Source organism: Parus major, chromosome 4 (genome assembly GCF_001522545.3).
Source record: "Parus major isolate Abel chromosome 4, Parus_major1.1, whole genome shotgun sequence".
Taxonomy (NCBI): domain Eukaryota; kingdom Metazoa; phylum Chordata; class Aves; order Passeriformes; family Paridae; genus Parus; species Parus major.
The window spans coordinates 42,219,779-42,236,596 of NC_031771.1; the positions used below are offsets into that span (position 1 = coordinate 42,219,779).

The window sequence follows — 16,818 nt, forward strand, 5'->3', positions numbered from 1 at the left end:
GATAATTAGTTGGGATGAGGTTATACACTCCAGACTTAATTCACTCATCTCACAGCTTTAGTTGTTCTTAAAGTATACACTGGATTAAGACCAGGTCAGGTAACTGCCCCTCTTCCTGACAAATCCACCACTGAGTAGGAAGCAAAGGATGCAAAGGATGTTTAGACCACCTGCAAAGACTAATTACTTTGTTCGTGGTCTGGGTTTTGGAGGAAGCCCTTCGTCTCTCCCCATCTCCCTCGGATGAAAACTTACCAGTGCTAAACCCAATAGACAAGTCCACCAGTGTCTGTTTCTCCAGCACTACCAGAAGTTTTCCATGAGTTCCACTAATCAATCCCCTACATAAACTCACGAGACTGAACAGATAAGAAATCATCCCACAAAAAATTATTGTCAGAAAGATTGAAGAAACAAAATTTTATATTTTTATGGAATGTTTATGACTCTTACCTACTCCTTCCCCTAGGTCTCATCCTATCCATTCCGGTTAGGAGTTCAGATTTTTGCAACACTTACTACAGGACTACCTAGCAAGTTACTGGCAAGTTTTCAAAGGTAGTAAACAACACAGCAAAGCCTGAGCTGTCCAGAGGCACAAGAAATACGTTATATAGCAGAGCTGGAAAAATAAAATGAGGAAACTAGCACAATGTAGTGAAGAATCACTCGTATTTTGAGATTATTTTATTATGATTCCTTTTACGCAGCCTATGAATTCTCAGCAAAACAATTTACAAATTGAATAATGCCTTGTGATAAGGATTCCCAAAGTGTAAAGAGTTTTTTTCTCTTGCTTTCTGAAAATTATGTCTCTTCAAAAAAACTATGATAGCATAGGGACAACCGGTCGTAAACACAATGACTATTAGATTTGCTTTGTATTGTGCACCAAAACATCATCTGTCTTTAAAAAGAAAATTTAAATGGTTTTAGAAAGACGAGAATGACTTTGTATCTTCTTTTTGGAGGAATAATTAAGTGACAGAAATCTGAGCGTTTAACTAACAACTTGTAATCCAGTGCACTAATCCCCATAGCATGTGTCCATCTGCTCTCTCCTCATCTTTTCTCAGGCTCATGTCTGAGACTGCTCCATTTGTATGGCACCCGAGTGACAGGGCTCTTTCCAGGCCCACTATTGCTCCTGGGGACTCCAGTAACATCAACCATGTAATCACAGCCATGACACCAAGACTCATAATTCAGGAATCAGCTGTGTTGGCAGTATCTATGCTAGAGATAGTAAGGGATCTCCAAGTGCCAGCCCCGTGGGACACAGTGTCTGCTGTCTCCTCCCCGAGCTCTGTGTGCAGTCCAGGTGGGATCATGGCTTTACCAGTCACTAGCAGGACTGTAAACTTTCTGAGCAATGGGATGGAGGAACCCACTGCTATGTCCCCCACTCAAATTTTCCAGGTGTGGATATGCATCCTTACTTTGTTATCTACCCCACACCTGGGCATGCCTCTACCTTCTCTCCACCTCTTTACACCTTTGAAAAGGAGATGGAGTACTACTTCAATATTCAGCTGAGTGTCCCCACCTCAGTGAAGCCCACCCGACCCAACAACTCAGGACAAGGAGAAGAGAGAAAACCTGTCTTCTGCCCACATGAGTCTGTGGTCTCAAGTGGGGCAGATGATCCCACTATTGATCACAGACTGTGGATCCCACCGTGACACATTCAACATTCCCCACACACTGCACAGCCAGAGTACCACACTAGGATTCTGGATGACCCTCTCGAGTTGTCCTCAAGGGTAACTAGAGGGGGTAGTTATATGCTAAAAAAAATACACTGATAATGGCAAATAAGTTACAATTTAAAAAAAAACAAAACGAAACCTAAAACAAACTAGTAAGCTCAGAGTTGGACAGACTAAGTTCCATTTTGGATGTACTAAATTTGAGTCCTACAGCTGAAGAGCTTCACGTCCACGACCCTAACTTCTCCTTGTAATATAACAAACTTGAGTTACAAACTACAATGCTGGGATCACTTGAGAACAAGGCTGTGTAACTGAAAAAGAGAATATATTAAAAATGGAGGGAGAGGTAGGAAAGAGGAGTATAGCAGTTGTGAATTCTGCGTGCAGAAGGAACATCTGGAAAACCAGGCTGGAGGAATTAGAAAATCAAACAGCTCTAGATAATACTTATAGGAAATGCAGGTCAAATTGCAGGGATGTGATTAAGGACAGCAGAATGCTCCTGTAACAATTAAGGGATGTGCAAACAACAAAACCTCTGGCTAAGGAGTGAACTATCCTGGGGAAAAAAATACAGTTTATGCTGGAGTTTTTCAGCCTCAGACAACACTGCTATAGCCTAGAACAGCACATCTGAGGCCAGTCCACATCAAGCTTGCAAGAAACTGGAAACCATCTCCAGCTGCCAAACAAATGAAGGATGTGGGACTGCCATGGAATAAGATGAAGAGTCAAGCACTGTGTATTTTATTCCCAGTTCTGCCACAGATTTCCTGCACAACCTCAGGCCAACAGGTTAGTCTCTCTGTGGCTGCTTCCTCTTTGAACTCTTATCTAAACATTAAAAGGAACGAGAAGTTTGTGGCAGCTCTATAACACAACAGATTGCTTCCAAAGGAAAATAAAACAAAAAACCTTGTGCCTTATCCCACGCCCTTCTACTTTCAAGTTGTGTCAAACATCTCCCAGGGCAGAGGCTTCACAGCACAGTCACAACCTGCTGACACCCAGTACCAACCTCTCTGCCAGGCCCACGAGACTGGCAGCGCCCTGCCAACAGGTTCACTGCTGCTCAGCAAGAGCAAACCCCTCACCCTGCCTTCCCAAAGGCTGGGACACATTGAAAGGGAATGGCAAGCTCTTCTGAGCTTCTGCCTTTTCCCCTTGCAGTTGTCCATAACCTTCATAGTCATCATCATTTAATCTGTACAAACATGGCACAACAAAAACAGTGACCTGACCACGACCTGATCCTGACCATGATTTCTAAAGCAGTTAACGTTTTTCTATCATAAATGCACAGAGGAGCTAAACTTCAAGTGACAAAACGTCCACAACTTTTGTGTAAGATTGTGGGAATTGGATACAATTGGAGAGACTATTTTTTTTTTCAGTGCCTATGCATTCTGGGCACTGGCTTCATTTCAAGGGCTATCACACAGACCTCACTCACCGTGGCTTTTCATCTACAACAACATAAGAGAGCAGAAACAAGAGATATGCTTTATCAGTTAAAGTAGGGGCACTGCTGTAGATGCAATGGTCCAGGGATATCAGCAAGACATGGCTTGCAGGGAAGTAATATCCTCTTTCAGCATACCCAGCACTGCTGGAAAAAAGTGAATGTGTTTTCAGACACACAAGTCCCCTGCAGGTCTGAAAGAAGAGCAGAAGCAAAACCATCTCTTTTATACAAGTGCAGAGGCCCTAGCCAGAAGCCTGCTCAATCTTCTCTGGAGTATTTACACACAGGTCTAATTGAGGAATATCACCTTTCCAACTCTGTCGTCTATTTGTTAAAGCCACTATGACAGTTGACATATGCTATGATGGACACAAATGTAAGATCCTTTCAATTACATTTTCTTTGTCCTGCCATTTCATGCCCCAAGGAAAAATATAAAGTGTCAAACTTGCAAGTTAATTGCACTGAAACAACTTGAATTTACTCTGATGTATAAAATCTCACAGATTTTTCAAAGGAGAGATGCTATCATATGCTTACTTGTTTTGTTCCACTTCACCAAACAGACACTCTCCCTTATGCTAGATGAAAAGTTTAGCAATGGCAAATGTCAGTTTTAAATTATTTGATCTGAAAGCTGCTTTAGATCCCATTTCAGCCAGGCTGTGGGACAAAAGGTGGCTAGCAAAAGAATCCATCCACACCAACACACACACTAGTGTCTTCCTCAAAGACATAGACCAAATAAGACCCAACACGCGATTGTCCCTGCAAGCGTTATGAACTCTCAGCATATCTGAAAGACAAATCCTTGCTGATTGTCTCCTCTGCCCCAACTTCTTTTCAGAGACTGAAAAATTATCTGTCAGTGGACACATACTTAAGTCTAGGCTGATTATTCTTCCCTGCAGAACTAAGCGGTTTGTTTCTAACCCATCTCCCAGGGTCGGTGCTATCTGCTGACCAACAGACTCTCCAATGCCGTGTTTTCCAAGCAGAAATGAAGAGCTCACTAGCTTGTGCTCACTCTGAAGTTTTGGATTCTTGGAAGCTATGTATTACTAAGCAGAAGACCAGCGTAGAGGATTAATGAGCGCTTTGACTTTTACCCAGCTGCATGAGGGCAACCCCCTGTCTTCCCACCCAGCCCTGCTTGCCCCCTCACCCCAAAAGGGAAGGGGGCAGAGGAAGGGCGCTGTGGAGAGCAGGAGGCGGGAGCTCACCAGCACAGCACTCAAAGGCACAGCCGAGCTGACTCCATCTGCCAACAGCATCAAGGAGAAAGGAAGATCTCCCACACAAAGAGCAAGTGTGGAACCAGCCAGCTGATTCCCACCCATGGCAAACCCAAGAGAGGAAGTGGCAGGAGGTTAGAACAAAGGCTGTCTTTATCATCTGTGGAGGCATGAGCATGAGGAACTAGAGAGGCTGTGGCTGGGAAGCACCCCCCTTTGCAGTGAGGCCCCAGGGTAACCTTTCAGCTCCACAGTCTGGGGTTGCACCGACATGGACCTGCCTCATGACACACCTCACGCCCTGGCAGGGCACTTCACAGAACAAGTAAGAGGCACTTGCAGAGAAAAGAGCTCAGGAGACTGAGGGAACACCCAGCTATACCTGGAGAGAGAGGTTATGCACCCCTCAGAACAAGATGTGGTGAATCAGGAAGAGCCAGCATCAGGTAGCAAGAAGACAAATCCAGCCAGCTCCATAGACCCTGTACATCCGACTCTCCAAGAGAAACATGCACAGAATCTTCAGGCACGATAACCATGAGCACCTGGGACAATCCCTGGCTTGTGGGTGGAAGCCAGCAGATCCTCCTGCAGGGGGTCTTGTCACACTAATTAGTGATATAGCGAACAGCACTTTGCTTCAGTACTTCAGAAACAGATTTAGCAGAGCAGGTTCCTCACAAGACCTCCAAAACCATGTGAGAACTGCCCTATGCATGCAAGTGCAACACTCCCTCAAGGCCAGGGACTGAGGGAAGTAACTACACCTGCCAGAGACATGCCTTCCTCTTCCCCACTGGCTTGATTTCCTTAGCTGGGGGTGAGGAAAATCCAGCCATGCAAACAGGCTATTGTTCCTGCCTGCTGAACAGCTTGCCCTTTCTGACAGGCATCCCTCACTCTGCAAATAGAGCCATTTGTCAAAGACAGACATGTAGCTGAATATAATTCTGGTTTAGCACACATACTAAATGTCTACAGCAGGATCAAACACTACGTTTCTTTCCAAGGCTGAGTACAGCACCTCCCTGAATCCTCCTTTTTTGAGAAGTCACAGCTTTGGGGCTTTTTCTGTTGTTTTGGGGTTTATTTTTTGAAGGAGTATCATGTGCACTACAGTAGCCCAGTCACTTGTCTTGAAGCACTAGGTGTGACAACCTACACTAGGTGATTTCATATAATTTCATTATATGATATTGATGTGCTATGGTCTCTTATACCTAAACTTCCCACCATGGAAGGAATCTACAGGTAACGTATTAACAAATAAAACCAAACCCAATGCATGACTGACCTGCCAGGTTGTTTTGGTTTTTTTAAAAACTAGAATGGTCTGTGCTTACAACAACTACCTGATACTTCTTATTCAAAGAGAAATACAGAGTACAGCTAAATATGTATGTATGTATACACACAAGTAGATTTGCAAAAAATAAAAAAAGAGAGCAACTATATGCCACAGCACTTGTCAGTATTGAGATTTATACATTTAGATTGATTCTTACTCTTACTGAATTATTTCTTTCCTCCCTCTAATTTCCAAAATTACTTATTAACCAGCTGTTCCCACAGTTAGTTTTGTCAGCTGTTAGACACATAAATAAACAAATTATGAAATAAGTATGGAGAATGATTAGAAGGAATGAAAAAGCACATTAATGCATAGTGTATTCATATTCAGCTGTCATGCTCCCCATCTATTCTTTTAATGGCTCTTTCTTCTCGCTTCTCTTTGCTGACATTTACATTAAAAGGTGCAGTGTCTTTCAACTTCCATTTTGAATGAACATTCCTTGTAATGAGCAACATAGGCTTGAAAGCATGTTTTCTGAAATGCAGTGAAAAGGTAATTTTAATGAAGAGAAATGAGAAAACTGAAGAACAGTAAATCATTTTGCAATCTGAATTAATGCCTATTTGGAAAAGGCTCAACTGAGGAAGGAGATATAAGACTTTTGGCAATGCGAATTCTAATTATTTCAAGTCTTGGCAGTAATTTTATCAAATAGTAGCAATTTCATTAAAAGGTGCACTGGTAATCATCTACATAAGGCCTCCAGAGGGGAAAATATACCAATAATTGCATAATTATGTTATCGCTGCTCATATGATGGACCACATTAAATACCACAAAGAGGAACACTGCTTTTTACTTTCTCTCGATATTTAGTTCAGTACATTTTCCTAGAAGATTACAGCAATAAACAAGACTTCCAGATTAACATGTTCACCAAATTTTGCAGAAAAGAGACCACTGTCTTTTATGTCCAAAATACTCTGTATTCTCTTTTCCTTCACTGAAAGAACTGACAGATTAATGAGAAAAATTCCGGGTTTAGTAATGAGATTGAGTGTTTATAGAGCTGTGTTACCAAAATACAAGTCATTTCATCATGTCATGCAGGCACATGGCACAGGATACATTTAAGAGACAGGTTTTAGGCTATTTCCACACTTGTCCATATAAATTAAGTGTATCTGTTCAGAGATTTTTGATAAGCCTGCAAGAAGTTAGATTTCCCTTGTCTAAATAACACTTAAACTTTTCTATTAAGATGTAGGTAACAAATTATTGTAAAAGCATTGTTTTACAGACCATACCAAACTAGAAAGTTGTTTTCTAGTGAGGTATGCAGTATTATTAGATACATATCTTTCCATATACCTTCTCAGACTATGACTAGGATAGCTTCAGGGGCAGTCATTGGCACATTTTTCAGAACACCCTCAGGTGAAAAATTTCACCTCAGACAATTACACCAACACCCAGCAGCATCTGTCACTGATGTTGTCTTAGATGGAAGTGCTTTCAATACAGAGACCTGGATGCACTTCTGACAATTCAGCTTCATTTTCCCCAGTCTTCTGGCAGTGAGATAAATAACTCAGCTGTTGAGCTTTGTCTCCAGTATCACAGAATTCTGACTTCTAGTTTTGGCTCTTCAGTTGTACTTTATTTTCTAGTTTACTTATAAACCTTATCAGAAATTGCATATACATTGCATATATACATATATCTATATGTATATATATATATATATATATAGGTAACTGCTTAGTGAAAAGCAGTCCTCCTTCCTGCTCCAGGAGAGATACACAGAGGACTACTTAATGTGAGTGTAGCCTGAGTGCCTATTTAAACAGAGAATCCCATTTCAGCAGCTCTTCTTATATCTAGCTTATAGGAAGAGACCAGAAGCACAGGGCTTACTTATGTTCCTTCCATTTGACCTCTTTTATTGTGCTGCATACCTCAAATCCTAGGTATGATAACATTAATACTACTGCAAAGTCAGCAATTTTATGTATAATACCTGGAAGTCAGACATTCTATGGAATAGGAAACTTTAACAACTTGTATTAAAACCAACACTACTGGGAGGAAGCTTTTATTTTGTGGAAGATAACAATTTCTTTCCAAAGTACAAAAGTTATGCTCATCCAGGCATAGAAAGCATTCCATGACATAGACAACAGCAAACAAGCATCAAAAGTGAAGAGGCAGCCACTGAGCAGCAGAAAATGAATGCCACAGGATGGGGTCCTAGCACAGACTTGTATATAAGGCATACAAACAGAACCATTTCAGGTAAAAATACCCTATATTAAGCTGCATAATGAAATATTACATGACAAGTAAAACCAAAGATTTTAAAAATGCACATTTTCCTTTTAAAAGGTGAAAATACTCAGCAGTGATTTTGAAAACACAACAACGTAAATTTAAACTTACAGCTCCTCTAATCATTACAAAAATAAAAGCAGAAATTTATTCAAGCTGTACATTTGCTGTCAACATTTTAAAGATAACTACTGGATTAATCAAAATCAGTCCCAGATCACCTTTAGGCAGGTTGTGCTGCAGCAAAAAACCAGCCTTTGGCATCTGGAGCTCCCTACCAGGTGCAGAGAAAATATTTTCATTATTTCAGTTCATTCAGTACAACTCAATTAAGCAACTAGTCCATTCAAAGAGGAGCTATTGATTTGGAGTTGAAAAAAAAAACCCCATAAATGTTTCTTTCCATTGCTACTCAACGAATAAGGAGAGAATGACATGGACTAGTTCTAAAATTTTTGTACCACAGTGATTAGAAGCCACCAGTTTTGACTACAGATAGGCCTTTCAGGCATTAATTCTTTATTTCAAAATATTTCTCAATGAGTTTTTTCTTCTGAATTGGCTGGCTTCTATGTGGTGCTATTTTTTATCTAACGGAAGAACATTTCAGAATTCTTGTTTCCTTCATTGTAATCAATGCAAACCATCAGTAAAAATCAATTATCTAATACAAGAAATGCCAACATTTTCTATTTTCATACTAAAACATACACATGAAGAATCAGGATCAGTGTATATATAACAAGCCACATAATTGCTTAAATACAGGCACAGTGATTAATCAAAGTAAGTATTACATTAACTGCAAAGGCTATATTTAATTAAAACTCTATCTCAATGGTAATAAAGGAGGTTAAACCTTTCTTTGCAAAATGATTAAGTACAAATGCAAAACAGTTAAAATGAGGCTTACTGTTGGCTGATTTAAATCATGATTAAAATCAGATTTACATTGCTTTGAATCAAATTGAAGCACATAGTACAGGGGGAGGTAACTATTTTATTGAGCCTGGAAACACTGCATTTCTCATCTGTAGTCAGATGTCAATTTTACACAGCATCTCTGGAGGAAATGCAAACAAGTCTGAGAAGGCTGAGAAGAGCAGGAGGGCAAGGAGTCACAGAAGACACTCCAGAAAATGTTGGAAAAGGTGCATCATAAAAAAGTGAAGCTGAAGGGTTTATATTGTTGATGTGCAAAATATTATTATAAAAAGGATGGTGATGAGTAGTTAGTTATATCCAAAGGACCAAGAGAATAAAAGGATAGAATTAAGCAACCAGCAAGGAAGATTAGGTATCAGAAGCAGCTTTTGACCTTTAATAACTATTTACAAGAAAGAACAGGTGGGAAGAGTCTGCAGCACAAATCTGCCTTAGAGCAGGTTAGAACAGAAGTCTGAGTGGGGAGATCTGCTCCATCTGACTACAAAGGAAAGCTGGGGACAGACCAGACCTCTGCAGGTATCCTCCAGCCTTACTCACAGAGTTCTATGGGAGCTCCCTAAGGCTTGCCATGTCTGTTAGAAACCCAGCTGCAGGAAGAAGATGAATGCATGAGAAAGTCAGATTTCATTCAGGAAAGAATGAAGTTTCCAGTCCTGAGGCCCGCAGACAAAACCTTCTACGTATGACAGCCAGTGCAGCCATTAACTCCTGAACAAAATACAGATTAAGTAAGAGAGCCAAGTGCAAGTTTTAAATCTCACCATACCCATCAGCAGGAATCTGGTTAGTTCTGAACGGCCTAGGCATGTGAACACCCAAAACATTTCTATTGCACAGCTCACTGGGATTTTCCACCCCTTCAAAGCATGCAGGCTCTGAATGACACGTTATAACCAACAAGCTTGATTTATTTTTGCTGCGTGGCTTTTGCACAATGCCTTTCTGTAAAACAAATCCACTCTGGCCTTCTCCAGACTGAGCCCCAGCTCTCTCAGCCTGTTTTCACAGACTTGCTCTGGCCTTCTGGTCCCTCACGAGGAGCATGGTGTGACCCCAGTATGAGCAGAGGAGCACTGCCTAGCTTAACACAATGACTGATAGGAAAAGATAGGAGATGTAGGAGTAACCTGCCATTTGCCATGCTTACAAAGAACCTGTAAGAGATGCATCTCTCTGATTTTCACATTTTCCTGCTACAGTTTTCATCTCTTAACTTAAATCAGCTCATGCATCCTGTTCATCATTTAGATTTGTAACTGCCTGTGCCTAGTTGACCAGAGAATTCTTCTCCATGTCAGGTATTTGGAGAATTCTTCTCCAAATCAGATATTTGATTGTGTTACATGATCACAGATTCAATTGCCAAGATGACATTTAAAATTACAGACCATTTAATGCAGTCAGCCCTCCCAGTGACAAAAACCACTTGTAGCTCCTAATGTTACTCAGTGATGCTCCATTTTAGTTCAGTTTCCAGAAATGATCCCTATGGAGCAGCCCAGAAGTTGCATAGCATGGTAGCAACATTAGAAACATTTCTGTTATTTACATGCCTCTTTACTGTTCAAGTGAAGAGCCTTACATGCTGTAAAAAAAATAAAAAATAAATATTTTGCAACATGAAAAATATCATTAAAAATCCATTAAATCTAAAAACTAGTGTTTTCAGAATAAATCAATATAATCCCCAAGAGGAAATCCACTGAGAGAATAACATTTACTGAGCTTTCTAATTGGTATCCCCTAGAAAACAGGAGTCACATTCTCCCCTCAAACACAGATGTTTACACTCTCCTTACGCTTTTATCACTAACGGCAGCAATCTTGGCCAGTGGACAAACAATACACTTCAGTTGTCATTAGGTTTGGCAGCCAGCCAAGGAGACTGCTCACACACGTAAAATTACGTTCATTTATGACTGTTTGCAGGATTCATTGTCAAACAGGGTCCTGCTGGAAAAAAAATCTTCTAGTTTCCTAAAAGTCATTGAAAAACCAAGCATGATACTAAAGAATACAGTAATATAGAAGAATAACAGTAATTTTAAGATTGCTTTTATGTCAAGGTCTCCTAATTTCTGTGCGCATTCTCTTCAGATTTTTTTAAATAAATGACCAAAAGATATAACACACTTTCCTTAGACTCCACAGTATCAGCTCTTCCTTTCTGCCTGAAGTTACAATGAACACCTTAAGCTCTGCTACAGCTGAGAAACCCCAACTAGGGAAGCCGATTTTCTACGGGACAGAAACATCTTCAAGTTGTTTCTTGTGCACGGGAACAGTCAGAAAGAAATTCGGAAAATTTAAAAAGGTAAAGCTTTGTACTTAAAGTGAGAGGGTACTTACAATAAATGCAATGCATTAGGATATCAGACCTCATTTCCTCTAGCCATTCTCTGAACAGCTGAAAGAGACTTAAGGAAATGAGTCAAAATCCTGGAAGATGTTTGTACTAGATGAAAAAGAAAACAACATCTGTAAAATCATGTGTCACATCCATAGAGCAAGACAATGTGTAACACTTGATCTCTGCAATGGCATTCATCTTCGTGGACAGAGAAAAAAAAATAAAAGCTGAAAAGTGGCTTAACCTTGAGCAATTACTGCCTCTCTTCTACAAGACTGATACGTGATTATATCAGTCATTGTGTATTGTAGATAAACATATATGTTGTTTAAACTCTTTGATGCTGTGTGGTTCTTGTTTTATCCAGAATTTGTTGTTCCTTACCTTCAGATTCCATCAGGTTGTTTACTGTTCAGACTAGAAAGCAGCTGTCCTTCAAACTACAAATGCCTAGTATTTGGTATTCAGTTTGGCAGCTCCAGATATGCCTTAAAAATCTAATAGCTTGCAGTAACAACAAATTGTAGTTCAGACAGAAATCCAAATACTATAAAGATACCAGAAGTCTCTCAGAACAGACCAGAGAGTGAAAAGGACAAGCTTCACTAGGAGAACCTCCTACTGAATGGAATATGACTCAGATGTTTCTCCCAAGATCTGTCCTAGCTCATGTTTACATGTGCTAAAGACATATCCCTTCTAATTCCACCTGTATCCTGGTGCAGCACGTCCCTTCTGGAGGTGACTCAGGATCCTTCGCTTAATTCAGGCACCTGCAGAGCAGAGTTACTGTTTGGACAATCACTGGGAGAGCTGAAGGGAGATGGAAAACCCACAGAGAGCCAATTCAACCCAACAGCACTACAGCTGCAGTCATCTGTTGACAAGAGGCTCTCTCTGGCAAAATAAGCACATGGAAATGCCTTCAGTCTCTGTGAATGGTATTTCAACAGGATGTAAATGGGAGCCTCACTTCTTGCCAAATTTGTCACATTCTTTATTATAAAGCCCGAACAAAAATCACTTACGCACTTGCAGGGAGAGTAAGGAAAAAGAGTTGAATATTGAGCAATCTTTGACATTTCCATTCTGCTCCTGGCAATGGCCTTAGGCCACATTTCTGCACAGGAGACTCTGCACTGCCACAGGGGAGGGAAGAAAAGGAGAAGGAGAGAGCAGAGACAGAAACAGGAGTAGGGAGGACAGGATACTCAGATGGCTTGAGGGGGGTCAAGGCAGTGATTGAATGACAGCAATCAGAATCCTCATCAAATTCAATCTTCCTCCTTCAAGCTTCCTCCCTCATGGCTGACAGGTAGCAGGGAGCATCACTGAAAACAGACATTCTTCCCTCTGGGCACAGGGAGAGTCTCCTATTACTCTGTAGCTGATTGGAAAAAAAAAAATAAATTTGATGGATGGAGGCTGAAAGGAACCATGTCCAGTCTTCCATGACCACAGGATGGAAATGCAAGAGACTCTGCCAGAGTACTGGATGGTGGGGGACAAAGTGAGCCTTGAGGGAGGACAGGAGACGCAGAGAGAAGAGATCAGAATATTGCATCAAAATGAGGACAAGGCAAGTCCCAAATGAAAAGAAGGATGGAAGCACGTTAGTTTGCAAGAAAAACAAAAAGTAGGAAGGGACTATGTACAGAAAAGATGAATGGTTTACCCTTTGAGAAGCAACATTAAGCTGTTTTCTACATCCTCCTTCCTGGTTTGCAATAAAAGGAAGAAGCTCTTGATCAACAGCCAAAAAAAGATACTTATTATAAATCTGTATAGTGATAAACAGGATAGGTCTCAACATGGACTGTGGGAGATCATCCCAGCCAAGTGTCTACACTGAGGCAAAACCAAAAGTAGCTCAGGGTCAAACTAGCTCTGGAGCAATCCAGAACAGCACGTCAGCTCTGTCCTGTCACTTCTGATGTTCCTATGCTGCTGCCAGGACTCGAACCATCACGTTGATACCTCCCCCAGCACCACAAAACTAGCCCAGAATACTCCTACATCTGTGTGATACACAGATGATGCACATACATACCCAAGGACAGCTGTCATTTGCAGCAGCAAGTTATTTCTTACAACATGGTGTGGTTTTGTTCACGCAAGTTTTTGTCTGATGTGTCCCTGAAGTCTCCCACAAGTAAGTGTATAAACCCAGATGGAGAATAAGGATCATGAGAAAGGTTTCCTCCTTGCTTCTCCAGAACTCTGGAACTGCACCTTTGTCTTCCAGGACATGCTGCCAGTGTGACCTGTTTCCCAAGCTTTCCTTAAGGACAGTCTAACTATATGATAAAGGATAACCTTAAATTGCAGACAATAAATACATGAAGTAAAGGAAGTTGGCAGGTATTAATCATTTCAACATTTTTAAAATTTCTTTCTAGGAATAACTCATTGGTAGGAGACTTTCCCACTCCTGTGGCTGCGGCATTTTGCAGGCTTATGTGGGTACTTCTAAACAGAGAAGCCCAAATTACCAGATACCACACTCAAATTACCAATAAACAAAAGGCAGCAAACACAAGAAGTTACCTAAACAAACCATTAACCCATCCTAAACTAAAGTGTTTTACAACGAGGAAGTGTAAATTGTCACTATTGCTGGTTTCTGATGTTTCAGTAGTGTTTGCCCCCATGGACAGAGGCTGGTAGAACCCCCTCCAGTCTGTGTCACGCAGGGTGCTCTGCGAGGCTCCTCTCTGGTGGTGGCAGCAGACGTTCAACACCTATCGCTGTGCATCGCTTCCCTGGATCCTCAGCTCGTTCTTAGATAAGCAGCGAAAGAACCTTTCACGTTATCTCCTTTCAGACTTCAGTGCCCAGGGCCAAATTCGTCCCTAAGTCTATCAGCGACCTCCTTCCAGCACCTTCCCCTGGACATCGCCAAACGCCTCCTAAACCTACAAACCGTGCAAGGAGGTGCACGGCGGCTCTGAAAGCCATGTGCGAAGTTGCCCAGCTCTGCAGCCAGATGCAGTATTTAAAACCATTAGACCTATGCTCCAGGGCTGTGAGGTCAAGCAAGTAAACCCCCTTCTCCAAAACCAGTGGAAGGGAACCTACAACACACCAAAGTTTTCGCACCAGCTGACCCCCCCCACCCCACCCCCAAAGGCCTGAAAGGCACCTATCGCCCCTCTTCACCGCGAAGGTCCGTCAGTGGCGGAACAGACCAGCCCTGATGCCCTGTCCCGCGGCGAGCCCCGCAGCCGGGCTGGGTGCCCCACCTGCCCGCCCGGGGCGGCTGCACCCCGCCGCGCAGCGCTGGACACCTGACGCCGGCCGCTCGTTCCTGCCCATTGTTCAACGAGCACTTAACGGCGGGGACATTTTGTACTGATCCCCGGATAGTTTATTGTCAAAACAGCCCGGCCGGGGAGGTGGAGGGGGGTGGAGGGGTTCCTTGCCGGCCCTTCTCCCAGCCCCGGATAGCCGCGCACGGGAAACAAAGGACTTTATTTCCCCCGGCGGGGCGTCCCGCAAGGGCAGCGCGGGGCGATGCCGGGCGCGATGCTGCCGCCCGAGCCCCGGCGCGGCGCTGCCCCGTGCAAGGGGCCGCCGGCTCCGAAGTTTTCCCCGCCGCCGCCCCCGCCCGCCCCAGACGGGGGGCGGCTCCCCCCCCCCCCCCCCCGCCGCCGGGGGCGCGCGCCCGCCCGCGCCCGCGGCTCCCACCTGCGGGGAAGAGGCTCAGCAGCAGCAGCAGCACGGTGTGCGCCGGCTCCCGGGCGAGGATCGCGCCCTCCATCCCGGCGCGGCTGCCGCTCGCAGCGCCCGGCGCGGAGATGCCCGAGCCCCCGCGGGAGGGAGCGGAGTAGAGGCGGCCCCGCCCCGAGCCCCCGCCCCGCCGCCGCGGGGATGGGCGCAGGTGAGCGGCTCCCCCGCCCCCGGGGGAGGGCAGCGCTCCGGGGCGCCTCGTCCGGGCTCGCAGTAAAGCCCTTCAACAGAATGATCTAATTAAAAAAGGACAGAGCCCAGTGACTGAATGTGCGCGCCGTGGTGTCGTGCGGGAGAGCTCGCCTTCCTCACGGGCAGCATTCTGCCATGCCGAGCACCCCAGGGATCGGGGCTGCGTATGCACAAGTGGAACGTGGACCGGAGAAAGGTGGGGGGGGAGCGGCCGGGCTGGGCATGGGAGCTGGAAACGGAGAGAGCATCCCTTAAAGGGCAGGGACAAAGCCATTTGCCTAGCTTTGAAATCCTCACCGATCGCTCCTGGAGGTGTTACGGCAGACTCTGGAGAAACCAAAGGTACCGCCTCCGCCCTGGTTTGCACGGCTGAGATCGACTGAGCCCACTGTGGGCCACCACCTATTAAGGGCCGGAGCACCTCGAGTGAGAGTTAAAAGTGTGTGCTGTGCCACAAAGCGAAGACTTGAAAGAAGTGGCTGGTTTGGAATGGAAAAGAGAAAACTGACAGGGAGCTTAAACATGGAAAGGGTCCTTAAGAAAAGGATTGTGAGCGATTGTTTTTCATGTCCCTCAAGGGCAAGATAAAAAGTTATCCATTTAGTTCTCAGGAAAAAAAAATCGCTTAAATGTAAGAAAGGCAATTGCAAAGAGCAAGGAGGATTTAGACTATAAATGCATTGCGAAAAGGGGTTGTGGAATCCCACAGAGGGAGTTTTTTGAGCACCGATGAGACCACTGACGAGGATCTGGGAGTACTCACTTCTGTAGCTGCAGAACTGGAGTGGAGCGGCTCTGCAGGCAGAAATTACACAAATTACACAAATGTCTAACATTGTGTATGTTGTGTAATGTTTAACACTGTCTTGGCAGTCAGTGGCACACGCTGCTGAGGTGAAAAAAAGGTATACAGGTGACCCGGGCAAAGGGGTCATTCATGCATTCACCAGCCATGCTCTACCCAAGGTGTCCACAGGCAGTGCCTGAACAGGGTGAAGAACACACAGACTGTCATAAAACCCATAACAACTGTACAGAAAGATGTAGAGGACATATAGCAAAAGTTTCACCCCTGGAAAAGCATAAATGTAGACTTCTTGAAATGTGTCAGTACAGATCAGAAAAATTATTGAAAGTAACATATTCCTTCTTTTTTTTTCTTCATCTTCCTTTCTTTTTCACTCCTGTCAGATTTTTTCGCAAGGTTAATAGTGCTGTCCCACATGGTCCAGCATGAGATGAAAGTCTTGTCTTATATGTTTAAAATGGCTCTCTCCATTTCTTTACTCTCTTTCATCTCTGACAGACAGTCTCTTTTGATAGGTGAATCCTTCCTCTGCTGCAAAACGGAATACTTTTTTGTTAGCACACCAACAATTTCAAAATAAAATAACGTTTTAAAATCATATTTTTTACTAGGTGCTAGCCTCATCAAATTAATCCTAGGGAGGAAAAAATAACTGAAATACTTAATTTATTAGTGTCCCCCTCCCCATTTTTCAGATGTCTCTAGATTTTATTTCTGTAGGAGAAACAAAGTGAGCTGGAATTTTTTTTATGTAAAC

At 43.3% G+C, this 16,818-nt stretch overlaps 1 protein-coding gene across 1 annotated transcript in view; it reads right to left on the reverse strand.

The window, feature by feature from the left end:
* The window catches only part of KIT (KIT proto-oncogene, receptor tyrosine kinase), a 54,380-nt gene extending 39,226 nt beyond the window's left edge, over positions 1 to 15,154 (reverse strand). The window contains exon 1 of the mRNA XM_015625776.3: positions 15,020 to 15,154. Within this exon, the coding sequence (XP_015481262.1) occupies positions 15,020 to 15,092 (73 nt within the window). The 5' untranslated portion in view covers positions 15,093 to 15,154. The remainder of the gene's footprint in view (positions 1 to 15,019) is intronic.
* Positions 15,155 to 16,818: the final 1,664 nt, after the last annotated feature.